A 27,389-nucleotide genomic window follows, 5' to 3' on the forward strand; every position below is an offset into this window, starting at 1 on the left:
GGTCATATGTGTATCCGTGGGTATCCGTGATCTTCTTCTTCTTGAAATGCAAGTACCCAATTGTCTTAGATAAAATCTGATTTTAAAACCATTATTGATAAAACGATGGGGAAAAAATTCCTTTTTAATTTAAACGTTTTTAAATAGGAAGTAGTTAGGAATTCGAATTAGTTAGTTGTTTTGTTAATAAATTCACAATAGTTAATGAATTTTATTTATGAAGTCGAGTTACCGCTAAAAGAGTGATCATTTAGGATTTCATAATCGCAGTTAACTCGAAACAGCTATTTCAATACTGAAGAGCCCAGTTAATAATTAAAATTTTTGATCTCAAAAAGTCAGCAGATTTTAAAACCCTCTTTATTTTTGAATGAAAGTATACCTATTTTTTCTAAAGGTTGCAAATAAATGAAAACATCTTCTTAACACTAAATTTTTGTTCTCTTTCATTTTTTCTTTTGAAAAAAAATATCAAAATACTCGATGTTTTTAGTTCCTAAACTCATGTGTTCAAAGGTCTTCCAAGGTCTGCGCCAAAGCCATCGACTCGCATCTTCTCGAACTCTTGAAAAAAGAAGTTAAGAAGTAGAAAAGAAAAAGAAAGAAAGAAAACAATTCTATCAATGACGTCAAAAAAGATTCTCCGTTGAGCGGCGCGCAGTTCAACTTAGTTATAATAAAAAAGATGCACCGTTTTAACGATGACAAAAAATATAGTTTTAAGCTAGTGAAAAACTTATTTCAACTGTATTCTATCTTCTTATTTCTAATGTTTACCAACTTCTCCAAAATTCGGAATACAATTTTTCCTATTTCTACAATTTTTTCTAATCAATTAACCTCTTATCGACATTCTTCGAAATTTTAATTTAGTTTAATCCTAACTATTAATACTTAGTTATCTTTTAATAATTATTGAAACATGGATTTCGAAGGAATTTTAAAAGAGGTTGGTGATTTTGGAAAATATCAAAAGTCATTGTTGATCAACTTTATGATTCCAACGACTTTTGCTTCGGCTTTTTATGTACTGAATGTTATTTTTATGGTGGCTACTCCTGACCATTGGTGTCTTGTTCCTGAACTGCAGTCTTTGAATATTTCCGAATTAGATATAAAGAGAATTTCAATTCCGATGCAACCAGGTGGAACTTTTTCAAAATGTACAAGATACGATTATAATTTTACTGCCTTTGCATTAGAATACATGACAACTGGAAAGCTCCCCGAGATTAAAAACGAAGGAAAATTTATAACAAGGAGACCGGTGAAAAAATGTGACAACGGTTGGATGTATCAAAAAGATTGGTATGAAGAAACTATAGTGTCAAAAGTAAGATTTTGCCTTTTTTTTAAATTATTAGCAGGATATTCCATGATTACCTCCTTTAATTAACATTTTAAAAGTTTTTGCAAAAAAGGAAGTACTCAGATTAAGAGAAGCAAATTAATATTTTAGCGAGAAAAAAGTAAAAACGTTATTGAAATTTGACGTATCACTTCTAAGAAACGCCCGTGTAAAAACGTCAAAACCTGTTTGATTTGCCAGTAGAATCCATTATCGTCTTTCAACTTCTGTTAAACAAACAGTTTTTGTTGCATTTAATTTTAACTTCCTCAGCAGTGATTCGTCAGTTTTCGATAAAATTTTTATTTTTTTCTAGCTAAGTAGTTTGTGGCCGCAAATGTGTATACTTTTTTACTTTATTTTTAACAAAGATTCTAAAAATGTATATTAAGAGTGATGATTACAAAACACCATGTATTTGACTTTCAAGAAATTCTTACATTTAAATAAATTTTAACAAAAATATTATTAAAAATAATTTTAAACTAGAAGATTATTATAATTAGATGCAAAACCTGCTTACTATTGATTAAGCGATATTGTGTAAATGTATTATAAAGTGTGTGAGTTAAGATTTTTTTTGAATAAAATTGAAATATAATTTTAAGGAAGATTAAAACATTATTGTATTCATATTGAAACTAAGAAAAAACTTGATACAATGACATGCCTATTTTTATTTGCAGTAAACAGCATTTGCGCTTAAGTACAGCAAGTTTTGTGACCCAATAAACTGATGCATTCATTGTGTTTTAAAGCTATTTATGATTTAAAATATAATAACAAAACAAGTATAAATCTTTTTGTATTAAATCTATGTGTTTCTCCCCAAGTAACTGAAATATGCACATTATAGTTCGTTTATTCATATGCTCCATATGATAAATTTTCTTTATATATGATAAATTCTCTTCTTTTCTTTGCAAAAAAATTTTTATTTCCAATATTTGCTTAATATTTTACAAACGTATTACAAAATAAACTTCATATACATTTGCATTTTGCATTTATTTTGTTTATTTTGTGTCATTAAAATTAGAATGCATTAAGTTATTAAAAGGGCAAATAAATGCAGCGCTAGTTGAAATACAATCAGAAACAATTTTACTTTTTACAATTAATTAGATTCAAGAAGTGAAAAATAATTGCTTAATTTTAATGATTTTACAACGTTAATCTAGTTGTTCTTTCAAAAGCTAAAAAAATTACTAAATCAAAAGATACTTAATTTTTTCATAAAATTAAATTATTTAAAAATATTTCACTGTTTGCTTACGCTAGCTAACAAAGAAATAACAAACTCAAAATTATTTAATTCAATAACGTACAAATCTCTAAACATGTTATGTTCACACACGAGTTAGTTTTTTTTCTTCAAATAGTGCATTTAATATAACACCATATATATGTCAAATTAACTTATCTGTTACTTTAGATAATCAATTTCTTAATAAAACTTTTAATAGAATGCATAACAGAAAACTGACTAATGGGAGAATGGAAAAATTGCTGTCGTAGGGCCACTCACACAGCACTCAACCATGGCCAAACATTATCATTTAACAGCTATTTAGAAATGCCATGTAGTTTTGACCCCGGTCAGACGATGTAGACAGTGGCTGAGCTGATACCCTTTTCCAAACTTCCAAACCATGACCAACGAGAAAACATTCACCCACAACAAATTAAACGTGCACTTTGATGCGTATACATACCGGTTGTTTAATCAACCGCCAGGATCGAACTCACGATCCTCAGTTCTCCACCAGCGGTTTGTGCGTCACTTTCACCGAATGCGCAATCGGAGGGCTCGTTCAGTCATTCATTTTCGGCTATTGATTATGGCTTTAAATTTGGCAATATTATAGTTTTTTATTTGTAAATGTAACTATAATCTTCCGTACTACACATACTTAGGCAATTATGCTATTATTATAAGATGTTAAGTAAATATTTGAAAAATAGTAAAATAAGTGTCATCGTTTCAATGATGGAAACCGTTCACCTTCTTTGAACCAAGGAGTTTCTATGAATAAGCAGTTAGCTATTTATTTTTTAAATGCTTCGAGATTTTTGACGTGTGTGCACATCAATCTAAAAAGAATAAATTTGATTATTATCCAATTTACATTTAATTACTCCTCATATGATTTCACTATATGCTTTTCTATAATAATCATAATGTTTCTATTGTTGGGTAACCAGCTCATTTATAACAACTAAAATGTCTCGTTAAAGATGATTAGTATTCGGTAATTAATATGTCCGTAAATGCTGCCAATGTAAATAATCTCATAGTCAAGATGTTGATTTTTGAACTTCATAAAATATGCTAAGCAGTTAGCAAAGAAAGTCTGCTGCAACTATCTACAAAATAATGGAGGCTGTCTAACGAAGGAGCCAGCCCAGTGTTACCAACTAGCAGTCTTTTCCCATATCTAGCTGGCAAAATCTGTCTTCTCGGCTCAAATCAATAATACAAAATTTTATTAAACTGTTCCATCATCATGCTCTATCATCAACGAAAGCCAATCATGTCTTTCTAAGTAGTTTACATCCATACTTACTTTTAAAAAAATTATGTAACTTATATTTATAATACTGTTTCAAACGTGATTAACATTTGCGATATGATTGGAACTTCCAAAAAGAAATTCACAAAAAATAATTTAAAGTATTTTAAAACAGGATAAAACAATATAAAATGGTAGAAAATTTATTTGTTACAGAAAAAAATAACTTACAGATCTCACAAACATAACTGTCTTTTTTAGTCTAGGCACAAAAGTGAGTCTACATTTAGTACATACTGCATTGAACCCACACTTTTCCACGAGTGCCCTTTCATACCAAAAGATGCTAAGTCTTTCATATCCCCCCTCGCCATCAGTCTAACTGTAGGAGGCTTTCGTTGTTTTCTTCTCCATTTAACGCAAATGTGGATTTTTTTCACCAAGAAGTCCTCCTCGAAGATAAATTTCTCCCAATATTTGATCCAGGAGTTTCCTTGTCTTCTGGATTTAATTCAAAATTAAAAGGCTACGGAGTTGAACATTGGTTGCCGTAAAATCAAAGTTCGAGTCGACTATTTAACGACGGTTTTAAAATAAAATAAAATCCTTGATATCCTGTTGATATTATCATAATTTCTTAAGCCATTAACAAGATTTCGTTTTGTGTTTCAAATGGTTTTCTGACTGGAATGAATTTCGTGAAATTATCTCTTTCTAAATTCATAATATGTTGAGAATGTCATATAAATTAAACAATGGGTAACTTAAAGTACTCTTACAGTGGAATCTTGTATGTGAGGATAACTATTTGCCAAGTCTTGTCTTAACTTTAGCAAATGCCGGGAGTGTATTTGGAACATTCATCTTCTCTGCGCTGGCTGATCGGTAAGTTCAGAAATTCTTCCAATTGAATGTGAAAAAAAAAAAAATACTTTAAGGATTAGCATTTTACTAATTGAACTGTTTGACAAGACACGATCTATAACACATTTTATTTTATCACAATTTTTTACAATTTTTTTAAATAATATTTTATTTAATTACATGCTAAGTTAAGCTTTAAGGTCATGTTTATGTATTTCATAAATTTTGCGGTGAACGAATTTACATTTTATAGCTTTTATTCTTTGTGAAAATGTCCCGCAGTGAACTGATCGTTAAAACACGGCTCCCAGCAGGTCGCCGAAGTCAAGCATCACTGGCTGCGGTCAGAGTGCGAGTGGGCAACCACTTGGATCAGTCTGCGTTGGGACCGAGGGTGCGCGGTATTGCTCCTCGTTAAACTGTTCTACCGTAAAGTGCTCGACTTCGCGTGCAGGTCGTTGGGTTACCGAAGCGGGGGTGCCATCCCCTCTGCAGAGGATCAAAATTGTGATGGCATGTCTTCAGATCATCCTCAGGGATGTTTCCCAGACCGTCGCCCATAGCCCATTGTGCAGCTGTAGTGCGACGTAAATGAACAACAATAACAATTATGTGAAAACAGTCATTTCTTTATTTGAATGGATTTGGCTTCAAAATTTGCAAAAATTATCCTATTATTCTAGACAATTTTGAAACCTTCATAAACCACAATTTGTTACACTGTCATTAAAAACGAGGCATCCACTACAGTTTCGGTATATATTCCATTGTAGCACTAATCGCCATGCTCTTTTTGTCGTTGTTAAAACCAGTTATCCTTGCAATCCATGAATTTATTTCTCTCTTGAGACCGTAGGGCTTTTTTGAACAAAATACAAGATTCGCAAATTATATGGAGACAGATAAGGAGTTCTTATTAAAATTAGAGAATTAGGAATTCTTATTTAAACTTCTTCAGAAGCTCCGTAAGAATGCAGTTGTATATGGTACACCATATTGTAAAACAACATATTTCCAGAGGAAAGTTTTGCACGATATTCCGATGAATGACCAATGAGGTGAACCGAGTTCGAATCCCAACGATGGTTTGTCGATACGAATTTTACACCCGGCTCACACGGACCATGTTGCTGATGTAAAATATCCTTAGTGGTGGACGGATCATGGATTAGAGTCCCTTTGCCGTCAGGCTAGCCATGGGAGGTTTTCGTGATTTTTCTCTCATCATAACGCAAACACGGGCTAGTTCCATCGAAATGTAATGCAAGAAGACAAATTTCGCCCAATAATTCATCCAGGAGTTCCCTTTTCTTCTATATTGGGTTCAACATTACAAGGCTACGGAGTTGAACATTAGTAGTCTTGAATCCAAAATTGGGTTTAACGACAGTTGTGAAATATATGCTCCTTCATGTTTATTCAGTGAGTGCACCAATTATTGTATAATAGGGGTGTTTCCAGGAAGAGCTGCTTGCATTCTCGAGGGTATGTAAAGAGACAGTCGAAAATCCTTCTGTAACATGGTCGGTGCTCAGTACTTTTGTTTCAGTACTATTCTTATTGAGAGAGGCAGATTGTGAACAAAAAATATTTGTCTGTGTATTTAAGTTTTGACATTTAGAATTCCTTATGCTGCACTAGAGCTGTTTCTCCTGTTTGTCCTGTTATACTCATTTAAAATCTATGTTTTGTGAAGCTATTATCAGTCTCTTCTATGTGTTTTTGTGCTCCTGTTTACAAGTGAATAAATTAGTGCTCGTCCATCATCTGATTCCTTCTTTTCTACAGAGAACAGTCAATTACATCAAAATGTTAGTGCTACGAAACTGACACTTTTACCGTAAAGTGAAGCATCGGAAGTGTCATCTAATGTTTTCTATTACAATATTTCTATTTAGGAAATAGATTTGAGAAATTGATTTTCGATAGACCGCGTCTTCATAGTTTTGAGCCTAATTTGAAAAAAAGTAACTCCATAGTTCAAGTATTGCGGTATTTGAATATTGCTGCTTTATCGAAAGAAAAAATCCCACAGTTAGCCTGACGGCATTTGCACAAATAAGCTGCCTAATGCAATAATCTGCCTATTACTGTAAGTAATTTATGTTTGAGCTCTATAGTTGGTACGGACTGAAAGTAGCCCCAAATCAACCAATAATTGCCAAGATTCAACTTGGTTGGTCTCTTGCCATGAGACCAATACTAATACGATATCCTCAAAGTCATGCAACATTTTAAAATCTTGTCAGAGTTATACGATAGATCCATATATTCACCTACATTCGAAACATTTTATTTTATATCTGGTGTTGAACAGTCGACCCACTTCTGAGTTTACAACTATCAATGTTCAACTTCGCAGCCTTGTAATTTTTAGCCCAACCCAGAAGACAAAGAACTTTCGGATTAACATCGGGACAAACCAGACTTCGTAGAGGATATTTTGATGGAACCTAACCAGCATTTGTGTTACGTCGAGAGGAAAACCACGAAAATCTTTGACGATAAGCCCGTCGGCAAAAGGAATCTAGCCTATGATCCGTCTACCCCTGAGGATATTTTACGTCAACACTGCGGTCGGTGTGATCTGGGAGCAGAATTCATACCAACCAGAAATCAATGAGGTTTGAACCTGAGCCCCTGAGCCACCGCGACTCATATTCAAAAAAATGAGCAAACTTTGAAATGCACCAAGAAAGAGCTCGTCGCAATTGAACGAATAATATATAACCAAAATATTTGGCCTTCGCTAAAATGCATTCGAGATGGCATTCATTCAAAAACGATGTTTTCCAGACACTTCGTATTAAAATACAGTATTCTTGGATACAGAGAGTTACAATGCTCCTTCTTCGAAATTCTAACTAATTGTCAACATGAACTTAAACACTACTTGGAATTCAGTTTGTTTCTTTTGGAACAAAATACATTTCAAATAACGAAAATTAACGCTTTTATATTTTGGGGTTCGTTACAATTTCTTTTAAAGCTGATTACTACACATATATGTACCTTGTATTTACTACTGTGCGTACTTACCTGTAATGTAAAATTTATTTAGGTGCATACAACGTATATTATTTATAAATAAGAGATTGCCTTAAAATGGCATTTATAAATTTATACTTATAGCATGCAAGATCTGATTCTGCCCAATTCATCATCTGCATTGCAAACATCCTTATGCGCCATTTTTTAATTTTGAAAATTTAAACTAGCATAAAATTTTAATGCTAAAAAGATAATGTCGTAGACCACTTTTTAATAATGTTTTATGAAGAAAAATACAAGGTATTTAAAATTACAAGGAGAAATTCGAGGTGTCCTATGTTGAGTGATGTGTGAATGTGGCTTACCCGTATGAACATTACTATTTATGGTAATGTGGCGGGGATAATGTTGCTTGCCTCCATGACTTAGGTTTATGGCTGACCACCAGGTAACGTTAAATGAGGAACATTTCCGGCATCTTTCGAGACAAAGAACGAGAGTTCAGTGTCAACCGCTCGAAAAAAATATATATAATTTGTTAGTAAAACTAATTCAATTTTAATAAGGATAAACAAGACATTGCATGAGTTTGAACTCGCATGGATGACAGTTTCTCGATTTGAAGTTGAAAATTTACTTACTTGTCCCATATTGTCACAGTTTTGGAGAATTATGAACCATAATATGATTCGAATTCGATGTTACTACCTTAAATATGTACTATGTTAAGTTGAACCATAATATCGTTCTTCAGAAACTTGATTGTTGGATACCAGCTCAACTAAAACAGAAACATGGTACATATTATGTTAACATCTCATTTAAGATCGCAGCAAATTTGAACAGCATTGTAGTTCAAGGTACAATGATTCAAAGTTCAACCTATTTTACTAAGAGTACGCTAATCATAGTTCAAAATCTATTTCAAAAAGGTTTAAGAGTTGAATTTTAGTTTTTATATAAACAATTCAATTTCTCGTTCAAATTTCGCCTGTCGCCTGACCGATTTTTTCGTGTCAAATCGTTGTTAGGTTGAATCATTATATTAATACTCTATAGGGGCATTTTGAATTTCTAGCACAAATATTCATAAAGATATAAAAAGATTTTCATGTTAGTTATTTTATTTAACATATCTTGAAAAATATGGTTTGATTATTTCGGAAGCATATCTTAAATATTGTTTTATTTAATTTTAAGTTTGTTTTTTGGATTCTTAATTAAAAAATATCATTATAGTGCAAAAAAAGAGATAATATAAGACTTCTGTAAAAAAAAATAGCATCTATTATTTGAACATTAAATTACCTCATTATTTTTACTTCCGGGTTATTATCAAGTAAATAAAACTTCCTCGACAATCAGATGCTGTGTTTTAGTTATATTTTTTATATTTTTTTCTTCGTTTTCTCTGTTCTGTTTTTGTATCAGACATTGTTTCCAGTGTCATTTTATTTTGTTACTCTGATCAAAAATTTTAATTTTTTTCTTCAAAATTTGTCCTGAGTTTAGTGCACCGCAGCTTAATAGCCCTCTCGTACCAAACATTTCACTAAATCAAATTCATTCCTCATTTTTTAAGCTTAAAATTTATAGATTAAAATACGAGTTTTTCTATAACCAAAAGCCTAGACAAAACTCCTTCAGTATTAATAGTTTTATTTGAGAATATATTTATTTACAAGGCTGAAAAAATAGAAAATAATGATTTGGGTAGTTAGTCCTTTGTTTGGATTTCGGTTTATGTAACTATTAAGATTTCTAAGATATATCAAAATCACTATGAGGTATAAAAGCTACGTTCTAACATAACTATTAATATGTCAAAAAATACCAACTAGTAAAACTATTAAGGAATAATAAAACTACGTACCAGTAGTAACCTTTAAGGTAACTAAAAATAAGTACTAGTAACTAGAAATACTTACTGTTAGTAAATACTAAGGTACTAAATAGACAAGACTTCCATGTAGTAATTACTATATCAAAAAGAAGGAGAAAAAATCTGAAGTTGATTGGCTAGTCACGCATGCTGGTAAGATAAAATCAATTTTGAATGCTCCTTTTTAAATGGTTGATTACTATTTTTTTATAATAGTGTCCTGTTATTTGCTAAATACCATTTAAAAACGTTGTCTTTGTATGATTTTGGTTGAATAGATATCATTCACGATCACTTGAGAGACTATCATCGCGATTTTTTTTCATGCGACAACATGACCATCAATTTAAAATGCCGCTGAAAAAATGTTAATGCCCGTTAACTTAAGTGCGTTAGCATTTTTTTGCAAATTATGGTGAGTGCCCATGAATTCTAATAGGCAAAGACATTTTGTAAACGGTTTTAATTTACAGTGTAATTCATTAATTGTTCGCAAAAATGTTTTGATTGTTACCTAGTGAACAAAATAATTATAACGAACATGGGCCAAAAGAAAGAAAAATAAACTTAGTTGCTCTCTTGCCAACAGGAATGAAAATTTCTATTTCGGAACTAAGAATTATTGTGTTCCTTGAAGATTTTGTTGACCTCATCCAAGGTCTTCGTGACACTGTTGTGTTAAAAAACGTGAATTTTTTTTCGGTGTCTTCGTCTAAGCTGCATTGCATAATTTAACGTTTTGTTAACATTAGATGAACTTGACAGTTAAGATAGAGAGCGAGAAAAACAGAAAATAACTTTAGAACTTCACTTTACGGAAAAGATGTGATCTTTTCCCCAAATTTTACTTGAAACTTATTTCAAAGGTTCTACAAGAAGTCGGTACAATAGTAATAAAATGTCAATTGCTCTTTTGTAAAAAAAAAACAAAAAATCGATAAATAAATGAAATGAAAAAAAAATGAAATAAATAAGAAATGAAAATAAATAGAGAAAAATACGAGAAAATTTTTGAAAAAAATAAAATAAAATAAAATAAAATAAAAACTAATAATAATAAAATTAATAAAATTAACATAAAATAAAATAATAAAATAAAATGGCCGGAATAGCCTGGTTGGTAGGGCGTTGGGCCCATGTCCAAGATGTCATGAATTCGATCCCGCCGGCCGAAAACTTCCCATGTAGTAAATCGTGCATGCTAGATCTGTCGGGTCACAAAGTCCTCTACGTTTTCATAACAAATCATACCTCTGGGTGCGCTGAATTGGAGATTGATTATTCTCTTTTTCAGGCCAAAATTACGATCTGCGGACAAATGAGTAGATTTATGATTTGGTCTACCCTATAAACGGGTTGAGACGTATGTGTGTCGCAAAACTCGAATTCTTAGCGATAGATGGCGCCATTGAGAAACAAGAAGTAACTCACCCACTCTGCCGTAATGACATGCTATAATAACAACGTAAAATTAAAAATAACGTAAAATAAATAAAATGAAAATTAAATAAACGGAATAACTAATTCCAGTTGCACTATTCTTTTTAAGAACGAAAAAAAAAACAATTTTTCCCAATTGTTTTATTCTCTGATCAATACTAGTATTCACCTCAATGATCATAATATTTATTTCATAAATCATGTATTTTATTTCTCCTCCAGGAATGGTAGAAAAAATGCTTTCATGGCAAATGTTGCTGTTGCTTTCGTTTCTGGAGTACTATCAATCTTTTCACCTACTTTCGCAGTATTTGCCATTCTTCGAACAATCACAGGCTCTACCGTTCCATCAAATTTCCAATTACCATATATAATTAGTAAGTAATCTCTTTTCTGCATTATTAAGTGCTGGAAATGTTACTTTGACTAGCATTTTACTTTTAAAATGACTTACTTTGTTTTCTTTTTCTTTTAAAAATAACCAGCCACTTGTCTTTGAAAGAGGGTTTGCTTCCAGTTTTATCTGTTACCTATGCTATCAATAAAATATACTATGGTTGATATTTTATGGTAGTTAAGGTCGCGCTTGAGCTACACTAAAAAGCTGTAGGAGACGGTTTAGGATTCATCCGTAACGATGATCTGAAGATAATATTGGCGCATGCACTCACTTATACCACAGATGATGGTAGTAATCATCAACCATCGCATCGAGCTCCTAAAACCGCTCAAAAGAGCAAGTTTTTTTTGCAACTGAAACCACCGTATATATTATTTTAGACAGGATTTTGAAACATTCAATCGGAGAAGAAGCAATACGATAGAAAAAGCACAAAGTTTAGAGCATTTAGTATAAGGAATCAATGACCACCGTCGAAATCATGGAAGTAATCTGAAGTAAACAAGTAAAACAACCACAGGGTATTTATTTTACCACAGCACTATTATTAGGATTGACGCATATTTGACATTACTTACGTTTTGTATGATATGAAAATTTCATTTTGACACATATCTCTTTGGTGAACCATAATTTGATTATGAATACCTAATTAGACAAAATTACAATTAAATTATTTACACAGGACTGAATGTAGGGCCATTTATTACGTTTCTCCTTTTTTTTCTTTTTTGCCTTAATTTTGCTATTTTATTAACACTTAACATTTTCGCTAGGTTGATTATGCATGATAGATATGGCAATATTACCTACGTTATGCAGTTAAACTGAATGTCTGAAACTTATCAAACGAAATTCTATTTGCTTCATAAATGAGCGTGAAAAAACATGTTCCGTTGGGTTCAAACACGGCACTGACTCTCAAGACAGCATATGGAAAAAATCGCCAGTAAAATAATAGGGAAGCAAACCAGGACTGCAATGGCTAAAAGAGTCAAATCAGGTTAAGATACATTTCCATATGGAATGCATGCGTGCGAACCGTGGTAGCCCAGTGGTTAGAGAACCGAGCACCGGGAGAAACCGAGGTTCGATCCTCGATTCTGCTAAGGCCCATCGAGTCAACACCTCCTAGAAGTAGAAAGGCCTCAGCACGGATCAATTTAGTAGTCCGATGTGACGAAGTTCACTGCGCCGTTGACGAAAAATAAGAAAGATGTCATTACGTTAGGGGTACAAAGCTGCGCAGTGGTTGAAAATACAAAATATGTCATTACGTTTGGACTACTAAGGGATATTTATGGTAACCCGTGCTGAGGCCTGTTCTTTCTAGGAGGTGTTGATCGAGTGCATGCAATGCACGAGCTCGTAAGATCTGGGGAATAGGAAGTCCTGTGATCGGTCGCTAACATGAATACAAGGATCTGAAGAAAATTTCCTTTCCATTCAGATCTACATCAAAATTGTGAAGGTGGCCTCACGAATAAGTGGTGCTGCTAACTATCCGGGACTTATTACTAAGGAATCATCATTCATATTAATGAAACAAGACTCAAAATGAGCTGATGTGTCAGTAGTGGAATAAATTTTTCGTATTTAAAAAATTTTATTTAAGCCCAAGGTCCCAACAATATGCGGCAATAGGGGATTCATTTAGCTTCATAGATAATCATTTAGTGAACTCAAATTCCTGGGATCATTTATTTCGTTTAAATTACTTACTTGAAAGAAATATTCGTTATCATACCGGTGCCAGATAAATCTTTAATTAATATTCTATCACCAACTTATTTTACGATTTTATATGGTCTGTGTTTCTTTATTTGTTATATTTATATTTTACTACTAAACAATGTTATTATGCATTATAATTAATGCAATTATTACTATGTAATTAATCAATATCATTTTTTTTTATAATGAAATTTCTGTTTCTTTCTCAGGTGTTGAACAAGTTGGATCCAATCAACGATCTTTTTTGGTTTGCGTATCTTGGATACTATGGACTTTGGGGGCATGCTGCCTAGCTTTGATAGCTTATTTGACAAGACACTGGACAACTTTGGGTTTGGTAACCACTATTCCAATTGCTGCTTTTTTGGCTTATAAAAGGTACGAAAGGCATTATTTTTAACAGACTTAATACCCATAAACAGAAATAAATAACTCAGTTTAATATTCAAGCATTCTGATCAGAGGAGTGATAAACAGACTAAAAAACATTTTACATTTGTCTTTTATTACTTAATTTCATATTCATCAAAATACTTTTATATTGTACTGTTCAAACGATTTTAAACTACGTAACTTTAAACTACAAAATACAAATTTTGTATTTTATTGTCATTCTAAAATGACGTAAACATTTGAATGCCTCAAAATTAAATTGTTTTTCGATTATTAATAAAATAAATTTTAAAGAAAAATAAACAATTATAAAAATTGTTTTTTAAGTGGAATCTTTGGATGAACTGATTTTACAGAAAAAATTTGCTTGAAAACTTTAAAAACAGCTGAAGAAATACATAAAAAGAAAAATTTGCGTTAAGAGGTTCAAATTATGGACAATCTTGCCTAAGCTATTGTGACCATATTTTTTATATTTTGGCTGCACCCCTTACCCATTTTTTTTTTCAAAGTCAAGAAGTCGTTTTGAAAATCAAGAGAGTATCCAATTCTGTGAAAAAATGAATGTTTATTCAGAAAAAAGTTCGTTTTTATGGCAAACTTCGTCAACGTAAACTAATTATCATAAAGTCAACCCTTGGAGTCATTGGGATTGCATACTAAGACAAATCCATTCATCAAATCAAAAGTTAAGTCCATTCTTTTTGAGTTCAGTACATTTGCAGTTATCTGTATCCATCAGCATGACAGCTTAGTAAAACCCTGAGTCGTTTCCATCTGGCTCGATCAGACGCTAGGCTTCTCCATTCTATTCATGCCTGTGGTTCTAAGTGTAATCCATCTGGTGTTTGGTATACCTACTGAAATTATGTTTGCTTAAATTTTCTGGGTATTTCAAAATTGTACAGAATCTACCAAACATCTTTTTCTTTAACAGCTCCAAAGATTGCTCTGAGTATTTTTCTTTCACAAATTAGTAGTTTGTTTTCATCATTTAGGCCAGATTTCGCTGTCCAAAAGTTATGCAGGTTTAATTAGAGTATTATATAAATTAATTTTTGTTTTAATGGAAATATGCTTTGATTTTAGTTCGTTTCTCAATCCAAAATGGCATCTATTAATCATCGTTATCCTTTTATTAACTTTAATTTTGATATCATTATTAATTGTAATATCAGTCTCTGGGTATTTAAGCAGACTGACCCCTTCAAATGAATAGTTATTAATCACGAGAGGTAAATACACAAAATTTCCATTGCTGACAGCCATAAATTTGGTCTTATCCTGATTAATAGTTAAACCCAATGTTTTAGCAGAAGCCTCAAGCTGGGTAAAAGCCTATTTGGTACGTCCTATTAAATCAATGCCAACTGCATAAGCCAATATTCGAATAGACTTTTGAATAATTGTACCCCTAGTAGTAAAATTGGAGTTTCTGGTTGCTTTTTCAATGCAATGTTAAATAGCAAGCAAGAGTGAAGGTTTCCTAATTTTAAACCATATCTGTGTGTAAAAAGGGTTTGATGGTTCAGAAATAAATTTTATTCTGCATTTGACATCTTTCTTACTATTACACTGAAACCTTTAAGCTTTATATAAATATTTTTTTACATAAAAATGTCAAAAGACTAAACAATGAATTAGTCACTATATACTATATAAATTCTGTAATTTGTATAAATTCAAACAATTACAAACATTTAAATCATGTTACGTGAAAGTTTCATAACTTATCTGTCTTTTTAAGAATGCCTTTATGAGCTAGTAGTCTATAATAGCTAGTATAATAGTAGTATAAGCTAGTAGTAGTAAATATACTCGTATTTTCTTTCCAGCTATTTAAAACCTTCTCCGAGATACCTTATGACTCAAAATCGTTGTGAAGAAGCCGCAGAAATTATAAAAGAGATGGCTCACTGTAATGGCACCAAAGTCCCAAAAGATCTACTCCCTCGATTAAAAGTAAACATACATTCTTTTCTTTACTTTTTATTCTTATTAGAGAATAACTTATTTCTCTATTTTACGTAAAAACGTTGTGGTATAAAAACTTTTCTATTGTTGTCGGAACATTATTATTGGCCTGAAAAATCATTTGGTGTCCTCATGTTTTCTTACAAGAAGGAATTTCGATTTTTCAGATTTTTTTGGTTCTTATCAGAAAAATTATAAAAGTTAAAAAGGCATTGTTTCCTGTAAAATATTTCTTTGTCTTTTGTTTCAAGGTATTTACCTGCAAAATTTATTTTTCTTACTTTCTTAATATTCTCTGCTATTATTACGTTTTTAATTAATTTTTCACCGAATCCTTTTAGCAGACAAGCGGCTTTGCTGGCTCGACTTTCAGATAAAACCATTTTAGATAAATCGCCAATAATGGATCCTTCTCTATCTTACGAAACGACTGTTATTCTTAATACACATTATTTTTTGAGCTTTATTACGGATGCTTAAAAAAAAATTTATACTTTCATTTCAATAAAAATATAAACAATTATATTTTAATTTAGAACTAAACCAAAATTATAGTATTATGATATCGCTGAAACTTATTAATTTACTTAACATTAGTGGTAAATTCTCAAACCATGAAGATAAGAAGATTATTGAGAAGTCAAGTTGTACATTTTTATATTGTGCGCACTGCACGTAGCTAATCGCAACATTTATTTTCTTAACTACTCTATCATTACCTAAAAGAGTTACAATCTTAATGTTGAAAACAGTTCCATTAACTAGTTCAAAGATAATCTTAGTTAGAAATCAGAAAACGAATTTTTTGTCATTTCACAAGTATTTAAAAAAAAAAAAAAAAAAAAAAAAANCTAGGTGACACAGCAAGACTCTGTCTCAAAAAAAAAAGAAAAAAAAAAATTATGATTATTTTACAAACTGCTTAAAACTTTTTTTTCTTTTCCTAACTCCCTGGGAAATAAAAGTCAAAATAAAAAAAATAAGAAAAGTGAGTATCAACAAACAGTTATCACTTCCTGAAAATTAGATTTGCTGATAAGTCTCAGATAAGGTGAACTTTATTCTATTTCGAGAATTTTATTTATTGCTAAGTAGCTAAAATTAATCTTATCAGACATTTCGTTGCTAAATAAAATATAATAAATCAAAGCGAATCCCTAAAATATTCTTTAATTATAAAAATGTTAAATAAATAATCTTATAACAATAAAATAAATAATTTTTGCGTGTGTGTCTGTGTATCTCTCTTATAACTCCAGAACCAATTGTGTTAACGCTCTAAAATTCAAACAGGGAAAAGAAGGAGTAATTTTAGTAACCGATTCTAGAAATCGTTCAAAAATTTCAATTGCATCATTCTGAAGAAACGTTTGAGTTACAGTATTTTAATATTGAATTTAATTGCTATAAGTTAAATTGAACAGTAGGCATGCATAGGAGGCATTGGAAACATGCAAGCTACGTCAGGCGAGGTTAAATCATGGCATCTATTTATGCCACGATTCAGCAGCCAATCAGGTTCATAACACACGCGCGTGATGTTACTTGCTGATATCCCATTAAATCTGAACTGGAATTTCATTCAGCGGGATAATAAACCAAACCTATAATAGTCGTACTGTTAACAAGCCAAGCACAACCACGTTATTAGGCCCATCCATATTTTTTCAGCGGAGAACTTCTTCTTGAGTTGCAAGTACCCGTTTTCCGTTTTTTCAAATAATTTAATGATAACACCAGTGGTGTTTAATAGCCCTACAGCTCCATTTAATAAATAAAAAAAGTTATTGCCTTTCTTTAATAGTTAGTTATTTTTTCATCCATTTCGTTTGATAAACTGACTGATCAAGGTAAAAGTAGTAACATGCGTGGACTACGTCACTAAATTAGTATTCCTAAAGCTGTCTGAGTATAATAAACACTGAAAAATAAACGCGTGAGGTGCTTATTTTTTTATAATTATATTTTTTGAATGTGTTTCTATAAAATTAAATGCTTAAAAATTCGCAGCAATTGAAACAGACTATATAAGAAAAGAAATTAATGGAGAATTGCACTCATTTGTTTTGGAAAAAAGTGAAAAAAATCGCCACACAATTATTGACGCCAATGATCTGTAATTAATTTTGGAAAAAGAAATTTATTGGGAAAAAAGTCTCCTTAAAATCAAAAATTAAGAAAAAAAGGAACTTATTCGTTAAAGAGAATCAAACAAAAACGACGCTACACCATTATTGACACTAATAACAATTAGTTTTATTAATAGGTATTTGGTAATAATAATACCAATTACTGTTGTTTTACTATGTTTCAAAAATAATAGTATAGATGTAAAGTTCTATATTAGTATTTTTGGTAACTATAAAAACTGCACCAATAATATGCAAACTTAAATAAATACTGTGAAAATACGTTTTTTACAGCCCATCGAAAAGGATAATTTTGATTTCGAAAGGAAATATTTGCTTGAATATTTGATCGGATGTACGACTATACATGCCTTATTTAATCTAATAACGTAAAGCCACCAAGCAAAAATTGGAATTGTTTTAGCTTCATTACATAACTACAAAATTCGTTTATTCACAGGAAATTCTATTGAAAAAAATGAATAATTTTTTTTATAGCTTGATTTTTCACGAACTATTCGACCGATTTCGCTCAAATTTCGAAATTTACCATGTAAAATTAAATTCTTTTAAGTAATGTAAAAGAAAATTATTTTTTACAATTCAAAATTTATTGAACCATTATTAAATAAATAATTAAGGAAAAATAAATAATTAAGGAAAAATAAATATTTACTGAAAGTTAATTTTTGCATAAAATTATCTTTGCTTAATCGAATTTTATAACTGCGTGCAAAAAGTTTTCAATTCGCTTAAAAAGTTCCCGATATAACGAAATACGGAAAAAGTAAAATTAACATTCAGCAGTTCAAATTTCGGGCCGCTCTCCTGGCCAAACTATTGCGGCCATACTCCCAGATTACGGCTTCCGTCCATAGTTTGGGCGTGAGAAATCCAATTTAGTCAACAATAAAGAGGTACGTTTATACAGAGACAGTACGTTGTTTTCTCTGTGATTTAATAATTTAAAATATTTTCCTCTATAATTAATTAAATTGATCCTCTTTTTTTTTCGCGCACTGTTCAGTTTTTAAGGCCCTAATATTTCCAAATTTTGCAATATACACCGAAGAGCCATTACATTATGACCACCCTCCATCTATAACAATGGGCTCGCCTAGGTTTTCATGGTTTCTCGCCCAGGAACAATGTTTTCAAGGGGCACCCATAATCCTCATAGAACAATCCCTGACGTCTGTAAGCTACTTGAACATAGTTGCAGACCAGGTTCACCCATTCATGGCAACAGTTTTTCCTGCGGGGGATGGTGTTTACCAACAGGATAATGTACCATGTCATAAGGGTCGAATCCTCATGGATTGATTCGTTGAACATTCCAGTGACTTTTAAGTCATGTCTTGGCCCCCCAAATTCACCTCACCTTATTTCAATAGAGCATTTGGGGTCCTACTCGGAAAACCAAATTCGTGCTGCCACGCTACTCCCTCACAATGTGAGGGAATTGCAGGACCAGTTGGAGAGCGCTTGGTACCAGATACCTCAGACTACCTATTAGCACCTTGTGGAATCAATGCCACGGCGGGTGCTAGCAGTTTTGAGGGCTAAAGGTGGTCCTACAGGCTATTAGCAGGGTGGTCATAATGTAATGGCTCTTCGGTGCATATGTCAGATTAAACTGTATTTTTACAATACTGCATTAGGGTTTTGGATTTGTTAGCAGCCTCAAATTGAACAGTATTGCAGATTCACTCAGTAAATTCTGTTTCCGGGGTTATGATGTATTTATTGCGCAAGTAAATTAATTAATGTATTTTTTAATAGTTTTTATTTACTTACAGGCTATTAATGACTCTAACAAAACCAGCACATCAGATTCTACAAACCCATCACTTCTAGATTTATTGAAGTATCCTCAATTAAGAAAAAAGTTATTAGTTATTACTCTAAACTGGTATGTGCTGCATTCTACTCTATAATACACATTTCTCAAAATAAAATAAGTTTATTTTAAAAAAATGAAACATCTTTAAACACAGGAAAAAAGTACAAAATAGGTTTTCAAATTTTCACCTATCATAATTGAAATATACTAAATCCAATGAAGCTTTTAGCCGAATCGTAGCATAAGGTGAGCATATTCCAGAAGCACAAGGCAATGAAGCTTGCTTTCGATTATTTCAATCTCACCTTTGCTCTTATTTATCTCAATAATGATTGGACATAGTGTAAAAAATATTTAGTTATTTCATTTGTTCACCCTTAACCTTTTGACACAGATCGGATACCTGTACCCATTTTATATATATTTTTCCGTCACTCTCTAACTACAAGCAAACATATATGATTTGGTATTTTTTAATTATAAAAAAACAATTTAATAGTTACTAAAAAAATCTGTTAGATTATCGGAATTATATTTGTTCTAAAATATTAAATCCAAAAAATGTAGTTTGTGTTTTTTTTTCACTCATATTCAAAAATTTATCAATAATTGGTTTTGTGAATTAAAGACATTTCGATGATGAATGACTGCTTCTCTTGAATCTGAATAACTGTAAATTTGAAAACTACGGTTTGGAAGCGAGCCGTGTTTAAAAGATTTCACATTTAACGCAGAAAAAGACGCCGGTGTTTCATGCTGTATTTTATTGAAGTACTAAATACTATATTTTTCCCTCATTTTGACCTAAATTAATATAAAATAATGAAGAAGAAAAACATGAAAATATGTTAAATAAAAATTCTGAGTTAAAGGGTTAATGGATAAAAGTTTATTTTAACCCATGGTTTAAAAATAATCTAAGCAAATATTAAATATAAAACGCGTTCATATCTGAATGCTATGCATTTGTGTAAAAACTTTTATATATTGTGGAAAGATCGCGACGCACATTTTTTGTAATTTTAAACAGTAGATGCAATCTTTGTTACCATTTTTTTTCATGGTAATTTATATTTATGAATCAAATATAAGAGCAAGAATAATATGAAAAAAACTTTTTTTTTAATTCATATTATTTTTACTGATTTTTGAAAATCTATAAGCAAAAAGAACAGTAGTTGAACTGTTGAAATGGACTGTACATTTTTTGTTTATTAATAATAATAAAAAAATTTATTATTATTTATTATTTGTTTATTAATAATAAACAAATTTCTTTTTCAAGCAATTCCCAATGAACAAATTTTGTTCATTGGGAATTGCTTGAAAAAGAAATTTAAAATATTTTTTCAAAAATTCAATTTTAATAAAAGTCTGTTATAACAATAATTTACAAAGTAAAAGGATTTTTTGGTTAAAGTGAGCTTGTAAGCAAATACACATATTTAATGTTTAAAATAGCAGAATTTAAAAAAAAAAAATGAAGTATGATAGCTTTTGATAGCAATGATAACTCTAAAAGTTGATTTTTATTAGTAAACTAGGAAGCGATCAGGAAGGGAAATAATATATGTGGTGAATACATATATTATTGTTATTGCTTTTATGGGCTTCATTTTTAATACTTAAAGACTTACTCCAATGCCGTATAAATGGAAAATAAGATGAAAAGATGTCAGTTTTTAACTTCTTTTGTATTGATAACAGAAATAAATAGAAATGACTCCCATTTAACTCTTTTTCGTACATTATTCCCCACTTAAACGAAAATGTATTTCCTTAAAAAGAGAAAAAAAATTGTCTCAATAGTAGATATCTAGTAATTTTTAACTTCTTATAATTTTTGTATCTTTAATATTAGTATTTTTTGGTGACTTATCTATGGTGGAAATTATCTTAGTAACGGAATTATTGTATAATTTTCTGTGCTCGCTGTATCGAACTTTTATTGTATTTCATTTCTTGCAGGACTGCCATTGCTGTGGCTTACTTTGGTTTGACTCTCAATGCAACAAATTTGGGAAAGAACGACTTCCTAAATTTTTTCCTTCTGGCTGCAGTTGAACTTCCCGCTTTTCCTCTTGCCTATTTGTTGATGGAGAAAATAGGTCGAAGGTGGTCCAATACACTATTCGTTTTCCTCACAGGAGTTGCTTGTTTAGTTCCATCGTTCCTCACCAAGGGTGAATACAAACTCTACTCTTCGATGTATCAATTTTGTTAAAATGTTGTCAATTTAGTGTTCTAAAATTAAAATTTCTTACCGTAAATTCTTTGCGAGGTAATAATTTTATAACGACTTGAAAAATGTAAATGGGTCTTTAGCTTATAAAACTGAAACGTTTATAAGGAAACTCCGAATGTCAGTTACGTTAAGATATTTGGAAGTTGCATAAAACACAGTAAATATCTTTATCACAGTCAATTTCATCAATGGTCTATACCATTTTTAAAGTTGGCTGTTTTTAAAGTTATATATATGACCATATATATATATATAATTAAGAGAATATTTAAAAATCATAAGAGAATATTTAAAAATCAAATCATCACGACGTAAATTACGGGTAAGGTTGACTCCGCCTTTCATTCCTTCAGTGGGTCGATAAATGAGTGCCAAGCATGCTTGGGAACTAAACACTGGGGGCTCCGCGTTCGGCTGACCACCTGACCGAAACATCTGCTCCTGCACTCCAGAGCCCAAGGTCAAGAAAACTGAGAAGGGCACAGTAGGCCTTGGCCCTCTATGGGCTGTCGCGCCACTGAGTTTAGTTCAGTAGTAGTCTCTGGTGTAATATGTGTTGACTTTTATAAATTAGCTTGGTTTACGACAATATAATTTTTAACCTCAATATACTTGAAATTCTACCTTGTTTAAAAGGTGTCAAGCGCTGGTGGCTAGTTTATTTTAATTAAATAAGTTTAATGCTGTTACTTTCTGTTTCATCGAGATACTCTCAAAGTTTTTCATACCTTATTTTTTCTTTTACTTAACCTAAAGATTATAAATTAACCTTCTTCAGATATGGCCTGGTCTGCAATTGTTGCCTCGATGTTGGGAAAATTTGGATCCGCTGCAGCTTTTATGGTCATCTATCAGCAAGCAGCTGAGCTCTATCCGACTCCTGTCAGAGCTCTGGGAATGGGAGTTGGATCTGTTGTCTCGTCTTTAGCAGTTATTTGTATGCCCTATGTCTGCTATCTGGTAAGAAAGCTTGACATGATTTCTTTTTTTAAATTTTTCTGCTTAATTTTAAAAAAAGGTAAACGATTGCTTTATTTTTTTGAGCTTTATTTCTTGAGCTTCTGTTTTTAAAAAGTGTAAATTCTTAATTTACAAAATGAAATTTCAATCTCACCGAAACCCTATTTTTCCCAGGAAATTATTCTCTCTAGGTTTTGACCTGTACCTAAATCAATAACATTTTTTATAATTTTAAATTCGCTAAGAAGCATGTTCAACTTTGACAACAGTGAAAATTTTTGTTAAATGACAATTTATATGCTGGTTTGAGGGGATGACTTGTAATATGCTAATTAATTAGTGCATATGATATTTTAAATTACAGATCAGATACAAAAAAATATTTTCTCTGAAATTAACATACCCTTTTTTCGCTGTATTCGGATTTCTGACCTCAAAAATATAGGGACAGCCGATATATTGAAAACATGGTCAGGAGAGCAGCTCAAAATTTGCACCCCTTAATATTAATTTTGCTTTTTGAGTGTTTCGCTATATTTTGAGAACTTTTTAGCACTCGAAAACTTTTTATACAAACTTAACATATTATGTTATATCAAGATATCATTATTTAAACATTAAATTATCACCAGCCAACGGAGACGTAATATTCTTCCAAAGAATAAAGCTATACACACTCGGGTAAATATTCTAGTTCTTCTAGCCTAAATACTGTTGATAATATGTGTATTTTATTGCTTTCTGTACAAAATAATGTATTCCAGGGAATCTACAACAAGGCAATCCCATTCTTAATAATCGGCGCATTATGTGTCTCAGCTGGATTAGTTGCCCCTCTTGTTCCAGAAACTCTTCATCGTCGATTACCACAAACTATTCAAGATTCTGAAGAATTTGGAACAGCTAGAGCTTGCTTGCCTTGCTGCGGGTAATTTTTTTCTCTCTTTAATTTCAACTAACGACTTTATTACATACAGTATTCTCCTCATAATGCGATAACTTTGGGACAAAATTTTTTTGATAACATTAACAGATTGATAACAATAAACGAATAGCAAAATTGGATAAATTTACCGATTTAAGCCACACACACTGAGTTTGTAAATAAAAGGAAAAAGACTCACTTTATATTTATGTACTGTATATTTCTTTAAAAATAGAAAGATTATAAATTAGAAAAAACATCAAATGTGCGCAATTTTTCCAAAGAAATAACGAAAATATGAAAGAAAAAAAAGAATATAAATTAATTTTAAAAAAACATCAATTGTTGATTGTTTATATTTTCCCCGATGAAATAACAAAATCTTTTTTTAAAAATTGATGAATGAAAATTAATATTTGCCATCATCTTCAAAGCCTGACGCAAAACGGCTTTTAAATTTGAAATCAGCATAACAAACTACATTTAAAAGATAATATTTTATAGAAAAACGGAAAGAGATAGCAATGTACGGTTAGCTGCGTTCTGCTTAGGAAGTCAGTTTAAATTATCGCTTAATTTCAAAAATTAGTTATAAAGATCGTTAACAGATGGCGCTGCTACCTAAAGATAATAATACTATGTTTCTCAAAATAACCACTATCTACATTTACTGTGCGTAGCAGTCTGGTGACGAGGTTAAAACACATCCAACCAAATATTTCATTTGCAATGGTCTGATATGCAGCAAAATATGATTTATAGCTTTACAAATCGAGCCTTCTAAAGACAAAATTTGCATCCAGTCTTCGGATTTCCTTCTATGATGCAAATCTTATATTTTCATCTTCTTCCAATTACCTATAATTCATTTTTCAAATTGTCGGCCATTTTTGGAAACCCCGCACCATAAACATAATTTAAACATTAGCTAATTTTCATGTTTTTTTTTAACGATTAATGTTTTTTTCTTTCAGTCATGATGTTGAGAAAGACGAGGAAGTTGTAGAAGAAACAGTGAAAGTATAGATGTGTTCCACATTCCTACTTTTTTGGAATAATTCAAATTCCCAATGGTGTTCATCTTTGGAAAAAATGAATATGAACTCTTTGCTCAAAGGTCAACCGTCATCTCTAGATCAGAAAAAAACATTCATAGTTCTCCATCTACGAAGAAGTGCAAAATGTTATAAATTTACACTTCTCCTAAAATCCTAAAATTTAAAAGAAATCTCCTCAGTCACAGAAACGCCCTTAATAAATAAATATCCTTGTCAAAAATAAACCAAAAAAAAAAAAATTAATAATAATCATTAGAATTGGGATCGCAACTTGATAAGCTGTAAAAAAAAATAAAGAGAAATTATCAAAATCTGACGAAACACTTCGGAGTAAGTCGGGTTTAAATTCCAGTTAGATTGGAGAAGAAAATTCGGTGTTGCTCATAATTATCGTCTCGCTTTCCTTATTGCTGAAGTGTTTGAAGTTGAATTACGAACGCTTGTAGGTTAATACGTTTAACTGCATCTGTTGATAAAGATTCTAAAACTATGCATTGAAGGAAAGGCTTATGTAACACAAATGATTGCAAATGACTGCTTGGATGAAGTTTGAATCGCTTCTACTTCATGAGCAATACGATAGAAAAAATTGTAACAATTTTACCAAAACATTTGTTCTTTTTAATAATACTTAAAAATTCCAACCTTAAAAAAACCACGTTTTAGACTTTTACTTGTAACTTATTCCATTATATTTCATTCCTTAAATGAACAAAGCTGACTGTCGCAAATCTAAAAGTAATATGAAATAAAAATTATAACATTACGACTAAAAGCAAATTACGTTTATAAATTCGCAAATTTAATTTAGAAATGCAATGGATGCATTTTTGAGTCTCAAAAAAAAAAAAAAAAAAAAAAAAAAAAAAAAAAAAAAAATCAGCGTGGGAGAAAAATTAACATGATTCCAATTTCATGAAGATTGTGTTTCTAAAGGAATTAAAATGTGTTCACTGATTTAAATAAATTTGAGAATTTATTTAAATTTTGTTAATATTTTCTCTAGGATGGATTTGTAAATAATGTAATTTTGTATATAAACATGTATATATTTCTTTTATTGCAGTTTGAAAGATTTTATGAATGCTTTTTGTTACGAATAAAACTTTTAACAAAAATTAATTCACTGTCTCATTAAATAAACTTATGAATTTTCACATTGTTTTTTAATTTGATACTACACATTGTATTGGTATTAGTGAATTTTCACTAAATAAATTATGCATAGCACGTTTTTAAAAGTTTAACTCAACAAAATGTACTCGATACAATTCGGCACTTAAAATAATGCTCTTACTCAACTTAAAATTTACCTTATTGAGCAATTAAAAAAAAAGAAAAAATAACTTTAAAAACTTGTAATTCAATAAATGAAATTCCACGGGTGTTTAGAGTTATTTTAGGGCTCCGTAATCATATGAAATTAGGCTTTTTTGAGAATACAGTACAGAACCCGTTATCCGGAAATCAGAAAACCGGAAAACCAAAAAACCGGAACGAAATTCGATAAATTTTCCTGCCATTTAAAAAAAAATTTTTTTTTTCCTCATAAGATTTTAGGATTTTTCTTTCTTTTTTGAAAGATGTTTACCTTACCATCATTTTGGAAATAATCATTAGTGTATTACCTCATAGTTTTTTCTTCTTTTTAAGATTATTTCCAAATTTTTTTTTTTTAGTTGGGTTTAACAATAAAAAAAACGGCTTTTTGTAGCGATTCAGAAAACCGGAAAAATCAGTTATCCGGAATAGCGATGGTCCCGGATAATCGGTTCCCTACTGTAATATGCTATTTTCATAACTAATGTGAGTTAGTAACAGTTAAGTCATGACTATTAGGTCAAGTTTAGTTTAGTTTATAGCCAGGCAACACTCTCTATGCTTATTCTGCAAATGGTGCAAAATGTTAATCTGGAGAAAAGCAGCACTCTTGTTAAAATGAAAAGCGTTTGTGGTTTTTAATAATAATTTTTAATACTAATATAGTGAAACCTCCAAGAAAGAGCACCTCTATGTAGAGATCACCTTTAGTTACGACCACTTTTGGGAGGCACTGAATTTTTTCCATAGACTTTGCGTTTAAGAAAACCTTTAGGAGAAACCATTAAAACCTCTCCCAGCGACCGGGGCAAACATCTGCACTAAATGCAGAAAAGACCAAATAAGGAAACACAAAAAAATATCAAGACAACAAATTTAACAAAACAAATAAGTAGCTTAAAATGCATTTACAATATTTGTATGAGGCTCGTATTTAGAGAGCTCTTTTTGACGATACAGCTTCATGTCGCAGTCAAATTGCACCAAAGACGATGCTATCAATGATTTACTTTTACAGTTGAAAGTTAAATTGAAAAAAAAAGTCATTTAAGAAAAAACAAACATCCCAAATAAACAAACCTCTTCTCATCTTTTAAAGCTAATTTTTATGATAGAAAATTATATGCAAACTTAAACAAAAAAACATAATTGTTTATTTATTTAAAATAGCTTTATCATTCACAATTGCTAAATTTATTTTCACACATAGGGGGATCAGTTAGAATCATTTTTATAGACGCTAAATTTTATTCATAGATCGGTCTTTTCAAGACGCCAACAGGAGTGGCATTTCTGCATGAAGAAAATGAAACTGACTAAAATTAAAATAGTTAGCGAAAAATCATGTACCTTCCATAACAATTTTGAAG

General features: G+C 31.0%; 2 protein-coding genes across 2 annotated transcripts in view; one reads left to right on the plus strand and one right to left on the minus strand.

Moving 5' to 3' along the window:
• Positions 1 to 27,389, minus strand: part of LOC139426007 (uncharacterized) — a 491,229-nt gene that overhangs the window by 42,020 nt on the left and 421,820 nt on the right. The window lies entirely within an intron of this gene.
• On the plus strand, positions 656 to 25,570 carry LOC107443027 (carcinine transporter). Its single transcript, XM_043048008.2, has 10 exons — positions 656 to 1,333; positions 4,643 to 4,746; positions 11,261 to 11,415; positions 13,382 to 13,550; positions 15,401 to 15,527; positions 19,468 to 19,580; positions 21,480 to 21,694; positions 22,535 to 22,716; positions 23,481 to 23,644; positions 24,616 to 25,570. The coding sequence occupies exons 1-10, from the start codon at positions 923 to 925 to the stop codon at positions 24,665 to 24,667; spliced, it is 1,692 nt and encodes a 563-aa protein (XP_042903942.1). The 5' UTR covers positions 656 to 922; the 3' UTR covers positions 24,668 to 25,570.

Source organism: Parasteatoda tepidariorum, chromosome 7, assembly GCF_043381705.1.
Source record: "Parasteatoda tepidariorum isolate YZ-2023 chromosome 7, CAS_Ptep_4.0, whole genome shotgun sequence".
Taxonomy (NCBI): Eukaryota; Metazoa; Arthropoda; class Arachnida; order Araneae; family Theridiidae; genus Parasteatoda; species Parasteatoda tepidariorum.